General features: G+C 40.5%; 1 protein-coding gene across 2 annotated transcripts in view; it reads right to left on the bottom strand.

The window, feature by feature from the left end:
- Positions 1-1,026: 1,026 nt before the first annotated feature.
- TRIT1 (tRNA isopentenyltransferase 1) overlaps positions 1,027-23,222 on the bottom strand; it is a 55,364-nt gene continuing 33,168 nt past the window's right edge. For both annotated transcript variants that reach the window (XM_055586292.1, XM_055586291.1), the window contains exons 2-11: positions 15,822-15,962; positions 13,003-13,101; positions 12,130-12,275; positions 8,684-8,826; positions 7,974-8,085; positions 7,485-7,597; positions 7,158-7,235; positions 4,477-4,586; positions 4,039-4,156; positions 1,027-1,816 (exon numbers count right to left, since the gene is read on the bottom strand). In XM_055586292.1, the coding sequence (XP_055442267.1) occupies positions 1,647-1,816; positions 4,039-4,156; positions 4,477-4,586; positions 7,158-7,235; positions 7,485-7,597; positions 7,974-8,085; positions 8,684-8,826; positions 12,130-12,275; positions 13,003-13,101; positions 15,822-15,893 (1,161 nt within the window). In that variant the 5' untranslated portion in view covers positions 15,894-15,962 and the 3' untranslated portion in view covers positions 1,027-1,646. The remainder of the gene's footprint in view (positions 1,817-4,038; positions 4,157-4,476; positions 4,587-7,157; positions 7,236-7,484; positions 7,598-7,973; positions 8,086-8,683; positions 8,827-12,129; positions 12,276-13,002; positions 13,102-15,821; positions 15,963-23,222) is intronic.

The following is a 23,222-nucleotide window of genomic DNA, read 5'->3' as shown; positions in this document are numbered from 1 at the left end:
TGGAAGTAGGAGTGAGATTTCTCAATGAATATCTCTTTTTATATCATTTTGATTTTTGAACTATATTTAAAAAAATCTAAAAAATAAAACTTCTGCATAGTTCACAATACATTCACCAAGAACTGCTTCTTAAGGTCTGGTAGAAATGCTCCTTCTTCCATGATCCCTCTTCTTTCTTCCCTCCAAGTGAAATTCTACACAGCCTCTATGGTTTTTGATATTCTATTACCTAATTTTATTGTGTATAGATAACAATATTTCAAGCTCTATGAAAGCAAGAATCACATTTCATTTTGTCTCTGTATCCCTCTAGCCTACTCAGGGCCTCTCATATAGTGTGTGTGTGTGCGTGCTAAGTCACTCCATCATGTCTGACTCTTGGCGACCCCCTGGACTGTAGCCCAACAGGCTCCTCTGCCCGTGGGGATTCTCCAGCCAAGAATACTGGAGTGGGTTGCCATGCCCTCCTCCAGGGGATCTTCCCAAACCAGGGATCGATTCCAGGTCTCCCGAATTGCAGGTGGATTCTAGATTCTAAACAAATAAAATACTGCTTAAGTGGGTAGTTACTGCTTAATAAGTACAGTTTGTTTGGGATGATGAAAAAGTTCTGGTTGCACAACATAAATGCTGCTGAACTGTGTACTTAAAAATGCTTAGTTTTATGTTACATTCATATATGGCTGGTAGCTCAGTTCACTCCAGTAAGAGAGCTTCAACTGGAAATAACAAATCTCCAATTAAAAAAGAGTCCTCCTGGGACTTCCCTGGCGGTCCAGTGGTTAAGACTCAACACTTTAACTGCAGGGGGCATGGGACTGATCCCTGTTTTGGGGAACTAGGACCCCGCATGCCAAACAAACAAATGAAAAGACCCTTTCCAGATGTTTTCCAGGAATACTATTAAGTGCTCATAAACATCTGCTAAATAAACAGACAGACATATTAAGAACGCTGACTTTGAGAAAAAGCTCTCATGTTGAAAACAAAGCACACAATATATAAGTTAGATATCACATATACATCTTTTTAAGCACTAGAGAGGCTCCTAAAAACTTTTTATTTAACTTTTAATAAAAATAGATTCCAAACTCAGTAGGAATATACCAGTGATTATCACACAGGAGGAGCTCAACAAATGTCAAAAGTCTTCAGACTTTAAGTCCCAGCCACCTCAGTCTGATTCTCTGCTTCTTCATGGAATTCCTGAAACTGATTTGGTTCACTTGGTTATCTCACTGGGGCTGATTCTTTCCTGCCATTCACTCCCATCCAGAACTCCAGAATTGTGGCTCACAATAACTCAGTCAGCTATAAAAGTGTCTGGAAATTAGGTATTTACAGCCAGAGTCAAGGACATAAAACTGTTTTTAAAGGGATACAGTGAATCCCAGTAGTTATCACCAAGAAGATCAAATGTTTAAAAGTGCAATCTGTCCCTCTTTTAAAAATAGAACCTCTAAGATTAAAAGAAAAAAACAAAACCCTTTCCCGAACTCATCATTACCAGACCAGACACATCAGCCATACAGGGAGCTAACAAGACCTACTGTTTCCAGGGCAGAGAACATGAGACTTTAAAACCACAGCACTGAATGAAAGAACTGGACTCTTGCCACCTTTGCAAAGGTCACTGGACAAGTCCCTTAAATGCTGGCTTTCAGCTCTTTATCATTCTGCCCAAGAGGTTCCTTTTCTTTAAGCTCTTTGTCATGGTCTGGGGAAACACTCTGACTTTCTACGGTGGTGACGGCATCTGAGTCCAACCTTCTTCTTTTCTTCAGTTGGTGCAAGTGGGATTTGGATTTCATATGTGCTAAGACAAAACAAACAAAAAAATTAGGATTTTCTACAATTAATTCTGGTAGCATACAAAATTAACCATACAATTCTTGTCTCTAACAATAACAGGATCAACACATGTATTGGTATAGCTGCTTAGCATTTTAAAAGAAGAATAAGTCATATGCCCAGCTACCTAGCAAACTAGAGTGAGCTACAGACCACGAACCACATTTATCTGCTGGGTGCTTTCTATCACTAACCTGTACAACAATCTTGTGGGACAGTATTATTCAGCTCATTTTTTTATACAGGAGACTGAAGTTCATGGAGGTCTTATATCTTGTCCAAGGTCACACAGCAGGTAAGCTCTTTGGTTTAGCTATAGCTCAAAAAGAGATTCAATTTTCCAGAATAGGGCTCTAGATTCAATTTTCCCATATGCGGCTGCCTGTTACAGATACATTTCAACCCACGTGGCTCAAAAGTTACAAATCCAAATTCTTGTCTGTATTGTAGGCCTACAGTACCCTGAGCTGTCTTCTCACTTCTTACCAGCTCGCTCAGGCTGCCCCTCTTGGCGTGAGAACCCTCTGCCTGCGTCAGATAAGCCATCTGAATGGCTAACCCAGACACTCACACTCTCCAGCACACAATGCACAGAGAGATCACAGTGAGTATTCTTCTGATGGTCCCTTTCAAGGGGTCACAGAAGCAGTAAAAAGCTACTCTCGGCTGATATCAATTTCTGACCTTTCACCCCAAAGGCAGTTCTCAGCTTGTACCTCAAAGATGTTCCTTTTTACTAGCCTGCTCTTTTTCAAGGAAATCCTATTTGGAAATACCTACAAGGACAGAAAACGAGATTAAACTCTCTTTTACACTTACTCAAAACATCATTTTTAGGGATTTAGAAGCAAAGTAGGAAAGGAAGAGGTTAGAAGTCAAGGAAAAATTTACTTGAGAGAAAAAGTCAGCTTTTGTCTCCAGCTAGAGCCTAAGGCAAAAAATGACCTCTGGACTGACTCCCCATGGCAGCAGGAGATGGGAGCAAGGACTTGACAGATGGCACTATAGAAGGCTCACACAAGCTCCACTCACAAAGGCTCACAAATGTTGCTTCTCTATGGCAATCCCTGAAGGACGTTCGACAAATCGAACCACTAAGTTTCCTTTAGAAAAAACAATCAGGCACTCTCTTTCTCTTCCCCTTTCATCATTATGAACCAACGATAATCGAGGCTTCTTCTGCTGCCTGGGCAATCACAGCCATCCCCAGACTCTGACAATGCGGTTCATTTTGCCAGCGTTAACAGTTAACAGAACTCATAGTTCTATTGGTTGGTATGGGGAGAAAAATCTACTTCTGTGAGAATCCCAACCATGCAAAGCAGTCCTCTGAACGGGAGGATTCCAGTCACTGGGTAAAATACAAGTCCTACTTGTGCGTAAAAGGAGTGAGCTTTAAACAAGTTTCTGAATACCACGTAAATCCAAGGCTTGGCAGCTAGGGCCCTTTTGGGCTTTGCTGGATGACTGTAGAAATCCAACAGAGAACCGCAATGCGGCTGACTCTGTGGCAAAGACAGACCTAGATTCTGAAACAAGGAACTAGAACCTTGGGGCAGGCCAATCCTGGGTTGTTTGGAAGCACCTTATGAAGAAGAGTACCGTTTCACCACTATCTTTCTGAGTATCTGACAGTCTTGCTTCCACACAGTTCCCCTTAACACTTTTCTTCACAATTTATACGACCAACAGCATTTCAGCACATTACCTTAAAAATTACCGGAGATACCACTTTTGAAGAATGTACTCAGGAGGAGTATCTGCACTTCCTGTCCCCTCTTAGTTGTTTCTGCCCCTTTGGTCTCTTGGGTGAGTTGCCTGGCTTCCCTTAAAATCCTACTTCACCCTCACTGAGGTCTAAACATGAGAGGCCATGAAACTCCTCCAAGGGAGGATTACAAAAGTCATAGGAGCTCTGGAAAGTTAACTGCCAACCTCTCAGTATAAAATATCTACTTGAGGCAAAGGTACAGGGCATACAATCTTCCTTTGAAATTCAGAATACAGAGACAACTCTCCCGTTTGAGAAGGCCTCCATGAAATCTGAATACAGGCTACTAGAGGAATCTGGCCATCTTTTTACAAACAAGCAGACTCCCACATTCAAGCTACCAAAGCCCTCAAATTTCATGAAGTCAGTGTGACCCGCCCTTACACATTTCTCTGTGTTCTACCCCTGACTCTTACCTGCCCATTCACGGTCCCCAATGATGATTCGATCACAAAGCTCACACATGTGATAACTTCTCTTGTTCTCAGTTTCACTGCCTGGCATCTTTACTGGAGTGGCTGCAGGTTTGTGGCCCTGAAAGAACAAGGCAGGGATGGGGAAGAAGCATTTGTTCAAAGAGATCTGGATACCATTCTCTGATATTAAGAGGAGTGAGATTTTCCCAAGATTCCTTTTTTTCATCCCAGAAAGCAGGTGGGCTGTGAACAGATTTTAACAACAACCTTTCTGAATGTAAAAGTAGAAACACAGCCTCCAGGGATCTAAAAGCAGCCAGCCCTTCTGCTCTATTCCATGGAAAAGAATGCTTCATTCCCCAGCATAGCAACAAAGGTGTCAGCTACACAAAGCTCCCTGAAAATCAGACAATAGACGGGACCATGATTAGTAATTACCTGGATGAAACTTCGCACAATTTCAAGCGCAGGTTCAAGAACAGACTCCTCCCACTTCGAAACATCAGATACTTCTAAGCCATATACTGGGGGGACACTGGTACCAGGTCCTAATGATGACAAAGAAAAGTCGCGAGAGGTCAGCTTCCAAGACCCAATCTACTCTGCTCCCAGGACTCCAAAATCCTCAAGGGAAAGATATGGGGCCAAAGGAATAAATATTCTGACCATGCCACTCCTTTTAATCAGTAACACAAACCGAACAACTACACACAGTCCAAGAAAGACCCAGAAGGTTGATGGGTCTGGATCCAACACGTCTGGCTGTATAATCTAGAGTCTGAGGTGTGGGATCTTCCAGATCACTCAGGAAAACAACACACAGTAACAGCCCCGGTGGCCACTGTATGGGCTGCAATATAAAAGGCAGCATGTTATAGGGGGAAACTAGCAGCTTGAAGTGAACACCTGTTCTAAGGTCCATATCATCTGATGGTGCTGTCACTCTGTGGCAAGAGAGTTCAAAGCTTTCTTGAGAAACAGACACTAATCTCAGGTTTGTGTATCTCCCTTCAGCAGTCTGGCACTCAAAAAACTCATTAATACCATACTGATAATCACGGGCTGGCAGCAGCAGGGTATCAGCCAGGGAGCTGCTCAATCTGAAAATTAGAAAAAAGCCTTGGAACTGAAGTAGTTGCGCACTGTTTCTAAGAAACAGATCCAGAGAAGTCAGAGAAGTATTCACGAAATACCCTGTGGCGAATTACTTCTGAACGGAGGTAAGACCGGAGGTAGCCAAATGTACAGCTACAGGCATTTCATCCAACTGAGCCAACCATGCTTAGTCTCTGCTGCTGGCTCCCTCCGTGTGCGGACACACTAAACTGTCTTCCGCATCTAGGTTAAGTCAGTTGCCTAAAGGCAAAGGGCATCACCCCATGGACAAAAACACAAAGTCCTCGGAATGCCAACGGCTGGCAGGTGCTGGCCTTTGGACTGTGCCAACCACAAATAAGTGTTCATAAACTGGACTGGGCTGCACCTGCCACCACATGGAAAGGTGAGACTGGGAGGGTGCAGGCAGCATCCACAGCACACCTGGCCTTGGCTAAGCTCTGCACCTGTTTCCAGGCCACTCTATATTTTCCTTTCCCTTCTAAGTCCTTTGTTGGGCTTCTGTGCCCTGTCTCAGCACCTTTCAACAAGTTCTCGGCTCCCAGCTGCTATTTCTGGCTCAGGTCCAAGGCCAAGCTGGGGTGGGGAAGTCCCTCTGGCTTTGTGCCAGAACCGTATCCCAGCAGACCAGCCCCTGGCCAATCACACGCGGTTCCTGATTTACAGGGCAGCTGTGCCTTTCACTCCAGCACCAACGCTGTGTGGGCACACACACGAATGAGGAACGAGCATATGACGCACTGTGCCATCAACCCGAAGTGACTCAGAGATGGGGGGGTTATCGCGGCTTTACCACAGGAAGAAGTTCCAAATCATTACCCCCCAAAACCCCATCTTTTGTTACAGACTAATTGTTAGGTCTGGTGAGAAAAGAGGCTGTGTTAGAAATCTGTAGTAGTGAACTTCAGTTTCAGCTGACAAAAAGACTTCTGTCTAGAAGGATGTGCAGAGCAAGCAAGGTAAGTAGAAGAAGTGCATGGAGAACGCTGGCAGAGAATGAGAACTGAGAGAGCGATCCGTCCAACACGGACCAAGGCATTTCTGTTCAGAGGCACTGGGGCGGAGGGGAGGCCTCGGCTGTACTCATCTGTAACTAACTGAGAGCAGAAATTCAATGGCAAAGGTGAACAGGAGTTGATTCAAAAGCATATTTTAAAAGTGCCCAAAAGATAAAAACAGGGTTTCATTTATGCTTAACCTCCTTTAAATTAATCTTTTAGCTCATGACCACACCATTCCTGACCCAAGGCCCAATACTAATGGTATCCAGCTAAAGGTATGGGCTGAAGGAAACAAGCATGGTGGGTGTACAGCTGAGCGTGGACTTTGGAGTCAGGCCTGCATCCAGTACTCTACTGCTTATTAGCAAGGGGATTTTGAGCAAGTTATTTAACTTCTCTAAGCCTCTATTTACTTACCCTCAGAAAGAAAAGGAAAATGCCCACCTTGAAGTCCCAGTAATAAATGTATTGCACCCAATTTAGTGCTAAGGATATAGTACAGGGTCCAATGAATGAGAATTTCCTTCCCTTTTCCTTAAAAGTGCTATTCAACTCAAGTTAAGAGGTGCAGCAGCCTGAAACACCACGTATCTGAACACAAAAGTAATGCTAGAAGAACTGGTAAAGGCTTTGTCTTCTTATACTACTTATCTGGCCCCAAAACCATTTTAATTAGGAAAGCCTTCCTAGAGACATCTAATTGTTCTTCAGCTATAAAATTTGAAGCTAAGATCAACCCCAAACACCAACTCTACTAAGAAAATATTGCTACCTTGCTCTTACTAGCTTGCAGACAGTACTCAGGTGTTCAAGGTATAAGGTAGCTTCTTCCTCAGGAAGAAGTGTTTCCTGAGGTATCAAAAGAAAATACCCCTGGATAATCACTTATGCAACACCCCCAGGTCAGATCCAGAAACTAAAGTTTACTTTTTGGGTGAGCTGAGAATGCCGACGTTCTATTGAAAGCAGACCCAGAGCATAAGGAAAAACAATGAGACTTACTGCTCAAAAAACGGTTTTTAACCCATCGGTTTTGCTTCCGGGCATATTTCTTAGTCACTTGTTTCAGAGCCTCAATACCTGAAAGACAAAGCAGATATAAGAAGCTCTAAGTACTTCTCACTCTGCCGCAAGGAAGGTCCAGCCAGCCTGGTATCGGAGAAAACTAGCCACATCAGCATACTGGTGGATACTTGCTCCATGAAAATCTCCGTTCTGAGCTGAAGGCCATTTGGGACTCTTTCAGCCTCAGTTCTTTCTCAGACCATACCAGCTAGACACTCTATCACCCAAGGATGTCCAAGGCTAGGTTAGATGGAGAATTCACACCTTTCTTTAGGAGCTGGTTTCTAATCTCTGGTGTGCATTTTCCTTCAGTGATCAGGTACTCGTGAAATTCCTTGAAGCCAATTGACTGGAAGATACCATGTTGATAGTCCTGGCTGGGAACAAGAAAGCATCAGCGGATAAGCCATTGCATCTGAGAGCTAGAGGGCCCTGGAGATGATCTAGCTGAACCATTTCATCTCACAGATGGAGAAACTGAGACCCTGAGCAGTCAGCACCTCTCTGAAATCCTTCCTCTACACCCCCCAATCAGCTCCCAGGTTATTTCCGTTGAAAATTAACTCCTGGGAATGTTGGTGAGATTAGAAAACTGCAACTGTAACAAGTACACCAACATCCTTCCCACAAGCCGAGCCAATGCCAAGGACAAAGGCTAATAAACAAGTAGATCCAAAGCCAGTATTGTGTTTATGGTCTTTTGACCATAAGCAAGGAATGAAGAGTACGTGGAAGTAACAGCCAAATTCTCACCTATTTTCTGCAACTTTCTTCGCATTATAGCGTTTGTGAAAATCTCTTAGTTCATTCAAGAGACCAGCAGCAAGCATGTTATCCACCCTCTTATCCAAGCGTTCATCTAGAACTTGAATCAAATTAACTCATCAACCAGCAAGCCTGCTGAAGGTGCGTACTATACATGATGAATGCATAAGCTGCCACAAAGAAGAGAATTTGTTCAAATGGAAGAAAAAGTTCAGAGTCCAAAGATTATCTAATAATTCATAATTATATTCAGTCACAAACTCTACAGTTCAATAAAAACAGCAAGAATGAGGCACATCATCTTATTATATAAGGAGAAAGCACTAGCCGATTCAGTGAGTCAGGCCTCCTTCCACAGGAGACTTCTCTTTCTCCTTTGGATCTCTCTGGATAGCAGCTCTCTTCCCATCCCATCTTATCTCACCCTTGGTATCTTATACTAATGCCAGGAATACCTTTACCTGCTTTCCAGACCGGTACCCAGGGAAATGACACTGTGCCTTTGGTAATGATAATAAAATTAATAGTGACCACTTGCTCAGCACTTATTATGAGCCATTCATATGCCACTAAGAACATATTTTTTCAAAACAATGTTTTATTGAGGTATAGTTGACTTACTCTAAACATTTATATACAGCAATATATTACTATAAGCTTTATCTCAGATGGACTCTGGGATACTAAAGGACTTTTACCTGTCTGTTCCGCATGAAGCCAGAGGATGCATGGGTTAGGGAACTTCAGAGGGCCTCCAAGGGGACCACCGCCTTCCTCCGCATGTTGACGATGAAGAAATTCACTATGAGAGATTCCCGTTTCCTCAAACACTTGCAGGCTCCTAAGTCATGTGAAAGAGCAGAGTAGGCACATCCATAAAAACCATTCATTTCAGTTCAGTCGCTCAGTCGTGTCCGACTCTTTGCGACCCCATGAATCGCAGCACGCCAGGGCTCCCTGTCCATCACCAACTCCCGGAGTTCACTCAGACTCACGTCCATCAAGTCAGTGATGCCATCCAGCCATCTCATCCTCTGTCGTCCCCTTGTCCTCCCGCCCCCAATCCCTCCCAGCATCAGAGTCTTTTCCAATGAGTCAACTCTTCGCATGAGGTGGCCAAAGTACTGGAGTTTCAGCTTCAGCATCACTCCTTCCAAAGAAATCCCAGGGCTGATCTCCTTTAGAATGGACTGGTTGGATCCCCTTGCAGTCCAACGGACTCTCAAGAGTCTTCTCCAACACCACAGTTCAAAAGCATCAATTCTTTGGCGCTCAGCCTTCTTCACAGTCCAACTCTCACATCCATACATGACCACAGGAAAAACCATAGCCATTAGGAAATATTAATTCTCAAGTAACAGGAGAGTGGCTATTTATTATAGAATGCCTCATTGTCATTTTCACCGTTTAAGCCCCTGAACACATGAAAGTCTAGGGTTATATGGCAATCCTATAGCTACTCAGAAAAGAGTTATAAAGAAAACTTAAAAGAAATAAAACTACCCTTCTAAACATACATAAAATTCTCTGAAATCTTTAGGTTCAGCAACAACAGGTTTCTTCTACACAAACAGAATAGGACATATTCACTTTCAAGTAAGCAGTAAAAGCTTGCTGGGATACCTTGTTATAAGCCAACAAGTCTAGTCTCGCTGGAATGCCTTTCCCACAGTACAAAAGTATGTTGTATATCCAGCTCATCAACTTTCTTTTTAAATATGTCTAATGAAGAATGCTTCAGACTAATTCAGTACTCTACTACACACACAAAGATCACTGAAGAAAGAATCCACATACTTAAGCCACCATCTACTCTGTTAGTATCTACTGTGTTATGCAGCACTAGGTAATTTAACTCTCAAATCTATACTCTACCACTCTGGGTGATAGCAACTTATCAGCTTGAAAGTGATCTATCCCTTCCTGATCCAATTCTACTTCCTGAAACCTTAACACAAGAGTAGAAACCCCTCGTCTTCCCCCATCACTGGTCTCTCAAAAGAGGACTTACGAGGGAAAAAAAGTAGTTTAATAGATATCTTACTTATCTGGAGGTTAGAATATACAGCCTCAAACAAAAAGAAAGATGAAAAAGGTCCTTGGATCTTCTTTTAGAGACTCTAGAATTCCTGCTCCGAACCTATTGTTCTTACTAAAATATATTCTCAACTCATTACTATTCTACAAGTAGCAAAACAAAGAGAAATGATAAGAATTGATTAATAAAGGGAATAGATAATCATACCATAAAACAATATAGAAATAATGTTCATTTAGTATCCCTGAGTTTTCAAAAAAAATTTTGGAAGATTTCTATTAAAACGTTTACAATAAAATGTTTGACTACTGGAAAATATATACTTCATTTATCTAGAATATGCATTATTAACAGGGTGATACTGACCTCAAGGGACAAAAAACACTTAGATATCATAATCATGTGCAGCCTTCCAAAGGGTAACCGTAACCAAAATCTTCAAGGAGAGGAGGGAGGGAGTTACAACAAGAGAAAAAATTTTCTAAAAAAGCTTCAAGAGCAGATTGGATAATAGAGAAGGCTTAAGAAAACATTGATCTAGAACACTTATTTGAGTGGAATATTTCATAACCCCTATCAATACCAAAGGTTGCTACAATATTTAAAGTGTATAAACATCCATATAGTAGATCCTCATTAGAGCCTCTACTCTGCCAGATATGGTGTCACCTCCAGCACTGCATAAAAATACACCTAAGTGGTGATCATATTGTAATGTATAGAAATATCAAATCACTATGATGTGCACTAGGAATCAACACAGTGTTCTAGATCAATTATACTTCAAAACAAAAGAAAAAGAAATCAGATGTGTGGTTACCAGAGGCTGGGGTGGGAGAAGGGGGAACTGAATGAAGTTAGTCAAAAGATACAAGCTTCCAGTTACAGAAAAACAAGTACGAGGCATGTAGTGTGCAACATGATAAATAAAACTAACACTGTTGTAAGCTATAAATGAAAGCTAAGAGGGTGGCCTAAGAGTTCTCATAACAAGAAAAATGTTTTTCTTTTTTATTTTCTATCTATATAAGTACACTAAACTTATCGTGCTAATAATGTAATGGTGTTTGTAAAAATAATCATTATGCTGTATACTTTAAACTTATACAGTGCTGTATGTCAATTATATATCAAGAAAACTGAAAGGAAAAAAGTAGGTGTAATAACTGATAAAATGAAGATGTGGTCAGAAGTGAACAGAATATGGAGCCAATGAAGATGCATATTTATGGAGGAAAAAATAAACCATCTAATACTAGGGAGGGAGGGAGAAAAACACACCTAACACATGAGGCTTCAATTTCAAAATAACCTAAGAAAACATGATTAATGAACTAAGATCATCTCTTTCTTCCCTTCAAGAAAGCCTCCATGTGTTAAGGTGAGCTGATCAATATAAGACAATTTATAAAACTCACCTCCAAAAAAATAAATAAATCAAGTTATGGAAAAAAACAAAATTAAAACCTGCCTCCCAGTGGGCAGTGTGCTGGGGCAGAACTCAGCCACTGCTGCATGCCAGAAAAAATTTATATGAAAACTGTTATACAAGCAAAGATCAGATAGAAAACGAAGCAAGAGTACACAGTCCTTAGGGAACAGCTGTGCTGTATTACGAATTTTAAATGTGACAGCAAAGTAGGGTGCAACTATTAATTGAGGGAATTGGACTAAGGCAGTAATTCAGGGCCTTCTAACCTGCTGTCGGAGAAGGCGATGGCACCCCACTCCAGTACTCTTGCCTGGAAAATCCCATGGGCGGAGGAGCCTGGTAGGCTGCAGTCCATGGGGTTGCTAAGAGTCGGACACGACTGAGCGACTTCACTTTCACTTTTCACTTTCATGCATTGAAGAAGGAAATGGCAACCCACTCCAGTGTTCTTGCCTGGAGAATCCCAGGGACGGGGGAGCCTGGTGGGCTGCCGTCTATGGGGTCGCACAGAGTCGGACACAACTGAAGTGACTTAGCAGTAACTTGCTGTGCTAGAACACATCAATCTCCACTAGATGCTATTACCAAACCTGTCTCAACACCCAGGCACCCTGAAGAACTGACTGCCCTCTACCTCTCAAGGGGCTTGGGGTCAGTGGCCCCAGCTTTCTTACCTGGCCACTTTGCGCTTGTCATGTGGGTGCAGCTTGGCAGCCATTTCCGGGTCAACCTGGCTTAGGCGTTTGTGGAGAACATGGCCATCCTCCTTTTCAAGCTCTACTTTTCGGTCGATCACTTTCTCAGTGCCCATCTCCTGCGGCTATCAAACAAAGGTTTAGAGGTAAATTTAATTAAACAATTCAACAAACACTGATACCCTGTATGTGCCAGGCACTTTGGTTAAGTGTTAGGAACACAACTGAGATCAATCAGAAGGTCTTGCCATATAGTGAGAGATCATAAACAGAAAATCCCAACACACCACGGTAGTGCTATGAGGCCACAGCAAATAAAGAGAAAGAGGATCTACTGTCTAGGCAAGTACTCAGGTACACTGCTTCCTTATCAGAAGTATGAGCTACCCTGACTAATACATCTATATTAACACATCCAGAAGTCTAGCTTCTCACCAAGTGTGATCCAAGAATGGACCAGAATTTCCAGCACTTTATACTGAATAGTTTGGAAAGTCCTACCCTATGCAATACCATCTCTGTAAAATAGGTTGATGTCAGGTATCTCCCTGACATACCGATTGTTACAGCTATGAAATGCTGAATCAGACTAACGTACTGTTAACTTACATGGCGATGCTAATTAGTCCACAGAGAAGCATCTTTCCCACATACAGCCCCTGCCCTTAGGCCAGCCTAGGGGAGCACACTTCACATATGGAAATTGGCACTTGCTTCAGAATATTAGGTAGGAAAATTAGTACAGTTGCTGAGTATAAAAAATAGGCAAGAGTCAACTTTCCTCCCAATAAAATCAGCTGGCAAGAAAGAAGAACCCATTTCCTCATTGAACTACAAGGGAACTAAACATACCTTAGCATTGACAAGAACTTTCCAGAGCAGAGATTCGATGTAATAATTGGTTCCTCCCACGACAATAGGAATTTTATCTCGGGCAAATATATCTTCAATGTGAACGTTAAGAAAGACATCAAAATATTTAATATCAAGAAGATAATGCTGACTCACTTGGAAGTAGGAGATTAGTAAGAAACCACATTCGTCATATTTTTTATACTAGTCTTCACTGTTTCTCATGAGTTCTCAGAATCATTTCCTATCAGTTCTGGAGAGATCTGTATAAACCAGAGACAGATGCATGATGGTAATTCCTTCCAGTTCTAGAACTTTCTAAGCCTTGCTGCTCAAATTCAAAGCTTGCTTAGTATTCCAAATCAGCTTAACAAGCACAAGCCTAAAGAACTCTCACAGAACCAAGTGTCAGCTGCTCAGGAAGCCACAAAAATGACATCCATTATGTGACTTTGCCTTCTAAGGCAAATTATGAGCTGGTTTCTCTAAGCCGTGATTCTTAGACTCAGTCAGTCTTCACCATTCTGGGGTAGTAGTATGTATTTCACACTTGAAACTCTACCAGATGACCTGGGAAGCACAGGATGTAAAGACAAACAGATTTCAATTACCAGCTCCAACACTTGGCAAGTCATTCAAGCTGTCTAAGCTTCAGCTTTCTTACCTATAAAATTCTCCTGAGTTCTTATGAGCATTACATGTGACAATGCAAATAAAACCCCTAAGACAATGCCTGAAATACTTTTTTCTACTGAGTAAGCACTCAATTTACTTTAGTCATTATTGTTCTCATACCCCTGCTACTTGGAATTCTTCTCTTTAGAATCTCTGTTAAACAGATAATATCTACTTTAAGAGGAACTGTGCTTCTGAGGGTAACTGATAAAGAGACTTTCAACCCAGATAAAGACTCATTTATACACTTCTTCCCCTTGCCAGCCACTCTGTGGGCACAGAGAGATGACCTCTTTTCTATCAGAAACCCTCTACAAGAGGTTGGGGTAGGGTGGGGAGAAAGATGTTACCAGTCAAGGATTATAAGAAATATGTCCATTTTTTAAAAAGAGAAACAAATTGTATGTCCCCCCTTTAATTACGTATAAGATTCTTCCTCCATAATGTGTGGAACTACAACTTCATCATTTTCACTGCTGATACAGTACTTAAATGAACAAGGCACATTTTATTTTATTTATTTTTTTTTTTAAGGCACATTTTATATATTCTTCTCTAAGTAGAACTTGGGTATTTATATGTTTTTGCTGTTAAGAGCAATAATGTTGTTAAAATGAGATCTATCACTTATCTCCTGGTATACTTGTGGCAAGGTTTCTTTAGGATAGAAACCTAGGAACTGAAATAGTTGAAATACACTCTTACCAATGGCTAGTGGCTAGTGTAAGTCACTCGGTCATGTCCGACTCTTTGTGACCCATGTACTATAGCCCTCCAGGTTCCTCTCTTCATGGAATTCTCTAGGCAAGAATACTGAAGTGGGTTGCCATTTCCTTCTCCAGGGGATCTTCCCAACCCAGGGATCGATCCTGGGTCTCCTGCAATACAAGTAGATTCTTTACTGTCTGAGCCACCAGGGAAGCCAGTATTCTTACCAATAAATTCTTGTATTGGGAATACAAGAATATATCCAAATCTAGCTATTTTCCTTTAAAAAAAAAAAGAAAAGACTATTATGGGCATAGATGGTAGTGACAGCTGCTCAATGTGAATATACTTAAGACCACTGAACTGTACACTTATAAATGATAAATTTTATGTACATTTTAACACAATAAAAAAGAAAAAATTGAATTAAAAAAATTTTTAAAAAAGACTGTATCTACAAAGTCCTTCCCTACTCTAATCTCACATAACTACTCAATTACATGTTATTTCATTTGTTTTAAAGTTTCATTAGGAAAAAAAAAAGACATTTATTTAACTCTGAAATCCATCTGGAACTTATATCACATATAATAAGGACCTGATTTCACTTAAAAAAAAAAAATTAACTGCCCCAGGAAAAATTATTAACTACTGCATTATTTCTTCATTGTTTTGAAACGCCACCTTGATCATAAAATACATACATATATACATACATACATACATACAACTTCAAGTTGTATCTGGCTTTTCTTATCTGTGCTATAAATTTGTCTAGATTATATAATTTTCATGCTATAACAATTATTATGACTTTTCAATATGTTTTAATATATAGCAGTCCATATAGTAAAGGCAGTTTGGACATTAAAATATAAGGGCAGCCCTCTCATGTTGTTCTTTTTTCCAAAATTTCTTTGGTGTTACCCAGAATTATTTTTTCCTACTATAATCCCGTTATATTTCTAAATTAATTTCTTGTCCCCATTTAAAGGATGGGAAACAAGCTCAGTGGGTAAATACTTTACCCAATGAAATGACATTTATATGGTCAAAAGAGGCAGTTCTAAAACTAGGACACAGGTTTTCTGGTTCCTAAGTCAGTGTTCTCTCCACTAAAACAGTACTTTCTAAATTTTAATACGCCTATGAATCACTTGGGACTCTAGTTAAATGCAGACTCTGATTCAGTAGGTCTAGAATGAGGCCCAAATCCAGCACTTCTATAAACTCCTAAGTGATGCTGACCCTGCAGTCTGAGGACAAATTCAGCAGCAAGGACACTGTATCTTTCAATCCAAAGAGTTCTGATGGGGATGCTACTGTTGTCTTGGGTATCTCTGCTCAGGAGAAACTGTCAGTACAAAGAAAAGTTCTTTCTTGGCTTGGACTGCCACGCAGCCACCAAGCCTAGCTGCTGTCTCCTTGAAGGATATCAGAGCAGTTGCTTTGTTCCTGAAGTCCACCACTGTGTAATTCGTCACGAGAGGATCCACAAAGCTGATCATGTGGTGCTGGCACAGCCTCTGCTCTTGGGCAGAAACTTTATTGGTGATGATGTCGAGACCTTCATAAACCTAGGGGAAAGAAAATTAGCGTGAAAGTCATGTATTCCATAAGATGCACACCTCATGGGCAGAAATGATGATCTATTGCTCGCTGCAGCCAAACACTTGACTGACCCAATCACCAGAGGAAATGTGTTCTAACCAGAGCACAGCCAGATCCACATAATCCAAAACAAAAGATGCAGAAGAAATCAGAACACTTTTTTTTTTTTTTAAATCAAATAGTGGTTACTAACTTAAAGATAAAAAGTATATGTAAATCGGTGCCCAAATAAGAACTAACTCTGTAAGATTAACTGGAGGTTCTTTGGCCTGAACTTCGAGCCTTTAAAAGTGGGCAGGTTGCTTTAATTACTCTACTTATCACAAGTCTCCAAAAAGGTAACATGTTGTGTTGCACATAGTTCTACTTCAAATGTTTAGATATTTTTTGGATTTAAATGGCTCTGAAAGATTTTCAGAATTTGTGTGAGACTGGCTCCATTTGTAGAGAAGTGGTCTATCTACAAAGATATATATAAAACACACATATACACACTTTGAAGTCAAAACCCCTAATACTGCTGAACTCGTAGCAGAAACACTGTGCCAAATTACTGCTTCAGAATGTCAGCAAATACAGTCTAAATACTCAGAGGCAATATCCTGTCTGTAAGCTCTTGATCTGCCAATTCAACTAAAAAGTTCAAGTGTACTTTTTCTAAATGCAAGGTCTCAGATGGAGAACAGATCTGAAAATACTAGTTTGAAAATAGGGATGAATGCTTTAGATTAAATGTTCTCTCTGTAATCACTGATTCTACAGGGAGCACTGAATGAACAAATAATAAGTTCCATAGAGCCCACAAAGATGTTAAGAACGTTTTTTATCTCACATTTCCCTTTACTTAAATGGGTGTCAAGTAAGTACAACAATAAAGTATAATGGTTAGGAGGAAGGACCCTGGCGCCAGGCTGCCTCAGATCAATTCCTAACTCTGCCACTTACTAGTTATTTGTACTTGGAGTAGTCAGTTTACAAATCTGTGTGCCTTAATGCTTCAGCAGTAAAATGAGGATAATAATATCTATCTTATACGGTTGTTGTGTAAATTAAATGAGTTAATACTTACTTAGTTTTTGCCTGTGCTTAGTTGCTCAGTCATGTCTGACCCTTTGCAACCCTGTGGACTGTAGCCCGCCAGGCTCCTCTGTCCATGGGGATTCTTGAGGCAAAAATACTGGAGTGGGTTGCCATGCCCTTCTCCAGGGGATCATCCCAACCCAGGGATCAAACTCAGGTCTCCCGCATTGTGGGTGGATTCTTTACCATCTGAGCCACCAGGGAAGCCCAAAAATCCTGGAGTGGGTAGCCTATCCCTTCTCCAAGAACTTCCCGACCCAGGAATCAAATCGGGGTCTCCTGCATTGCAGGTGGATTCTTTACCAGCTGAAAATTCCATATAAAGGTCATTATATTACTATGATATACTACTATATATTACTATATATACTACTGCATTATATTACTACTATATACTACTATATATTACTATATATACTACTGCATTATATTACTACGATATACTACTATATATTACTATATATACTACTGCATTATATTACTACTATATATTACTATATATACCACTGCAACAATAGAAGGAGAATGGACAGTAACTTCAGTGTCACTATCACTCTGAAGCCTCTGTGCTCTTAGCTACTGAGGTTACATAACGAACAAGGATATGAACTATCTTCGAACAAAAAGAAAATGGTTAATGAGTAAAACAGCACAAGAAAACATATAAACAGAGCCATAGAGAAAGAACTAGCTCTGCCTTTAACCCGTTTATCTGTGCCTGACAACAGAATGACGTTCTTACGCCTGAGCACTGACGGAATCTTAAATTGTAGGGAGCTCTTTTCTTTGTATCTTGAACAAGACTTCCTTCAAAAGTTATGAAGTGCAGTAGCATATACTGGGATCTGCTGTGCAAGATAAGAAAACTATAGGAGGGAAAAAGAATGAATAATTGTTTGTTCCTCTCCTTTTCCCACAGCCTTTAATTGGCTCTGCTGTAGTTTAGATTTCAAACGACCCAATGTTAAAAGAATTTACACAACTTGATTTTGCCAGTAGAGAACTTCTGACTATAAGTAGATTCTCATTTTTTTTTAATTTATTTATTTTATTAATTTTATTTTTAAACTTTACAAAATTGTATTAGTTTTGCCAAATATCAAAATGAATCTGTCATAGGTATACATGTGTTCCCCATCCTGAACCCTCCTCCCTCCCCATACCATCCCTCTGGGTCGTCCCAGTGCACTAGCCCCAAGCATCCAGTATCGTGCATTGAACCTGGACTGGCAACTCGTTTCATACATGATATTTTACATGTTTCAATGCCATTCTCCCAAATCTTCCCACCCTCTCCCTCTCCCACAGAGTCCATAAGACTGTTCTATACAACAGTGTCTCTTTTGCTGTCTCGTACACAGGGTTATTGTTACCATCTGTCTAAATTCCATATATATGCGTTAGTATACTGTATTGGTGTTTTTCTTTCTGGCTTACTTCACTCTGTATAATAAGCTCCAGTTTCATCCACCTCATTAGAACTGATTCAAATGTATTCTTTTTAATGGCTGAGTAATACTCCATTGTGTATATGTACCACAGCTTTCTTATCCATTCATCTGCTGATGGACATCTAGGTTGCTTCCATGTCCTGGCTATTATAAACAGTGCTGCGATGAACATTGCAGGGTACACGTGTCTCTTTGCCTTCTGGTTTCCTCAGTGTGTATGCCCAGCAGTGGGATTGCTGGATCATAAGGCAGTTCTCATTTTTAACACTGAGATTAACATTAAGGAAATGCACAGCTGCAAATGTATAATTACCAGCCCTTACCTCCAAAAAAGCCAAAATGTAAACACAGTCTCTACCAGCACATTCTATCAGATATGTAGATAAATTTGTAGATACATTTTCATCCTATATTCTGCTTTTAGGTATATTTTCTGGAGCCCCTTAAAACGGCCAATTTTAACAAACACACATATATAAACCAATCCCAGAATTAAACTCACCTTATTTGCTGAAGGCAGTGGCTACCTATTGTACTATTTATGGTATATACAAAAAAGCCAACAAATATCAGGAAGAATAGTTTTAAATAACCAGAGTTCTTGCTCACAGAGTTAACAAACTAAAAACTGTAACGGAATCTTGGTTACCAATGTAAATTGTTATCTTTGAGCAACTTGTTAGTAATCCTTTGTCTCCTGTACCAGCAGACTAAAAGAAACTGAGCATAAAGATATGGGTGATACAAACAAGGTATCTTAAAAAAGAATTACTGTTAATGTTTAGGTATAATATGCTTTTATAGTATAAAAATATAGAATTTTTATTATATTTTTTACTGAATAATAATTGCCAACATCCACTGGATCATGGAAAAAGCAAGAGAGTTCCAGAAAAACATCTATTTCTGCTTTACTGACTATGCCAAAGCCTTTGACTGTGTGGATCACAATAAACTGTGGAAAATTCTCAAAAGAGATGGGAATACCAGACCACCTGACCTGCCTCTTGAGAAATCTGTATGCAGCTCAGGAAGCAACAGTTAGAAATGGACATGGAACAACAGACTGGTTCCAAATAGGAAAAGGAGTACATCAAGGCTGTATATTGTCACCCTGCTTATTTAACTTATATGCAGAGTACATCATGAGAAACACTGGACTGGAAGAAACACAAGCTGGAATCAAGATTGCTGGGAGAAATATCAATAACCTCAGATATGCAGATGACACCACCCTTATGGCAGAAAGTGAAGAGGAACTCAAAAGCCTCTTGATGAAAATGAAAGTGGAGAGTGAAAAAGTTGGCTTAAAGCTCAACGTTCAGAAAACGAAGATCATGGCATCCGGTCCCACCACTTCATGGGAAATAGATGGGGAAACAGTGGAAACAGTGTCAGACTTTATTTTTCTGGGCTCCAAAATCACTACAGATGGTGACTGCAGCCACGAAATTAAAAGACGCTTACTCCTTGGAAAGAAAGTTATGACCAACCTAGATAGCATATTCAAAAGCAGAGACATTATTTTGCCAACAAAGGTCCGTCTAGTCAAGGCTATGGTTTTTCCTGTGGTCATGTATGGATGTGAGAGTTGGACTGTGAAGAAGGCTGAGTGCCGAAGAAGTGATGCTTTTGAACTGTGGTGTTGGAGAAGACTCTTGAGAGTCCGTTGGACTGCAAGGAGATCCAACCAGTCCATTCTGAAGGAGATCAGCCCTGGGATTTCTTTGGAAGAAATGATGCTAAAGCTGAAACTCCAGTACTTTGGCCACCTCATGTGAAGAGCTGACTCATTGGAAAAGACTCTGATGCTGGGAGGGATTGGGGGCAGGAGCAAAAGGGGACGACAGAGGATGAGATGGCTGGATGGCATCACTGACTCGATGGACGTGAGTCTGAGTGAACTCCGGGAGTTGGTGATGGACAGGGAGGCCTGGTGTGCTATGATTCATGGGGTCGCAAAGAGTCGGACATGACTCAGTGACTGAACTGAACTGAACGGTGTTTCTACATAGCAGTATGTAACATACTGAGGTATACAGTATATTAAAGTACTGCAAATGAAAGCATACGTCTAAAAAAAAGAGAAATTGAAGCTGCGTAGATAAAGGATTAGTGGTTGCCAGAGGCAGGGGTATGGGGTGGGCAAAATGGGTGAAGATAGTCAAAATATACAAACTTCCAGTTATAAAATAAGTAAGTTATGAGGATGTAATGTACAGCATAGTTAATAATAACTACTACTGCATATTAACAACTTGCTAAGAGTAAATTTTGGCATCCTGGTGGCTCAGATGGTAAAGAATCTGCCTGCCAATGCAGGAGACCCAGGCTAGATCCCTGGGTCAGAAAGATCCTCTGGAGAAGGAAATGGAAACCCACTCCAATATTCTTGCCTGGAGAATTCCATAGACAGAGGAGCCTGGAGGCTACAGTCCATGGGGTCACAAAGAGTTGGACACGACTGAGTAACTTACACACACACACACACAAAACAGTAAATTTTAAAGGTTCATCCCAAGAAAAATAATCTAACTATGAATGGTGACAGATGTTAACTACATTTGTCATGGTGATCATTTCACAATATACACAAACGTCAAATCACTACATTGTTTAACTGGAACTAATATATATGTTGTGTGAGAATATATCAGTTCAGTCGCTCAGTTGTGTCCGACTCTGCAACCCCATGAACTGCAGCATGCCAGGCCTCCCTGTCCATCACCAACTCCTGGAATTTACTCAAACTCATGTCCATTGAGTCGGTGATGCCATCCAACCATCTCATCCTCTGTTGTCCCCTTCTCCTCCTGCCTTCAATCTTTCCCAGCATCAAGGTCTTTTCAAATGAGTCAGTTCTTTGCATCAAGTGGCCAAAGTATTGGAGTTTCAGCTTCAACATCAGTCCTTCCAATGAATATTCAGGACTGACTTCCTTTAGGATGGACTGGTTGGATCTCCTTGCGTAAGAATATATATACCTCAATAAAAGAATATTAGAAGTGATTCAAGGTAATGTTTAGGGCTTTGGTGGCTCAGCAGTAAAGAATTTGCCTGCAATACAGGAGATGTGGGTTTGATCCCTGAGTTGGGAAGATCCTCTGAAGAAAGAAATGGCAACCCATTACAGTATTCCTGTCTGGGAAATCCCATGGACAGAGGAGCGTGGCGGGTTACAGTCCATGGGGTTACAAAAGAGTCAGACACAACTCAGCACTAAACAGCAAAGTTATGTCTATAATGATGTTGCTTCACTCTTTTCCATTCTAATATGACTTTTGGCAGTTATTGATATGCTGTTAAAATTGTGTTTACAAATGACTATGCAGCTTGTGATCATAATAACTGTGTATTACAAAATTTTACTCATGAATAAAATTGTTAACAAGCAAGAAGGCAAGGGTAGATGAAAAGCATAGGTAAAATATATCTATATCTGCACTGTACAAGAGCAAGAATGATGCTGAGAACATATTTGTTAGTAAGACACAAGAGATATGAATCACTGAATCAAATACATGGCTATGACTCAAGTAAAATTCACAAACATTATTTATAGTAATAATATTGTTTTATGCTTTGTCTTTCACAGAGAAAAAGAAAGTTTATATAAATCAACTATACTACTTCAATTTTTAAATTAATTAATTCAAGTTTATCATGACTGGTGTCTGAGTTCCAATAATGGGGGAGAAAGAGATTATCATTGGAACAAGACTAGCCAAGTTTTCACAATTATTGAGCACAGGTGACAGATATATGGGAGTTCAACTACTACTTGCTCTACTTTTGGGGATCTTCCCCACCCGGATTGAACCTGGGTCTCCTGCACTGCAAGTAGATTCTTTACTGTCTGAGCCACCAGGGAAATACCTGATTAAGCAATTTCACTTTTAGGTATGTACTCAACAGAACTGAAAGCAGGGAGTTGAACAGATATATATATATATACACACACACACACCCATGTTTACAGCAGCATTTTTCACAACAGCCAAAAGGTGACAGCAACCCAAGTGTCCATCACAGATAAATGGATAAACAAGATGTGTCCTATATTTACTTACAAGGGAAGATTATTCAGCCTTAAAAAGAAAGGAAACTCTGACACTTGCTATAACATGTGTGTGAAGTCACTTCAGTCATATCCAACTCTTCATAACCTTATAAACTGTAGCCCGCCAGGCTCCTCTGTCCATGGGATTCTCCAGGCAAGAATACTGAAGTGGGTTGCCACACCCTCCTCCAGGAGATCTTCCTGACCCAGAGACCAAATTTGCATCTTTTATGTCTCCTGGTTTGGCAAGCAGGTTTTTTACCACTAGCACCAACATGGGTGAACCCCAAAGACATTATGTCAAGTGAAATAAGCCAGTACAAAAGGACAAATACTACATGATTCCATTTATTATATGACATGTATCATATTACTAGATGACATATCGTCAAGGTCTGAGACAAAGTAGAATGCTGGTTGCCAGAACAGTCCCTGTCATTCTGCCAGGGGCTTGGGGCAGATCGGAATGGGAAGTCAATGTATAATGGGTACAAAATTTTAATCTGGGAAGAGGAAAAAAGTCCTGGAGATGGTGAATGATGATGGCTGCAGAACAATCTGAATGTGCTTAGGGCCACTGAAATGGTAAAATGGTAACTTTTTTGTTGTGCACATTTTCCCAATAACTTTAAAAA

This window comes from Bubalus kerabau, chromosome 6, assembly GCF_029407905.1.
Source record: "Bubalus kerabau isolate K-KA32 ecotype Philippines breed swamp buffalo chromosome 6, PCC_UOA_SB_1v2, whole genome shotgun sequence".
NCBI lineage: Eukaryota > Metazoa > Chordata > Mammalia > Artiodactyla > Bovidae > Bubalus > Bubalus kerabau.
This window is presented reverse-complemented; position numbering and strand designations above follow the sequence as displayed.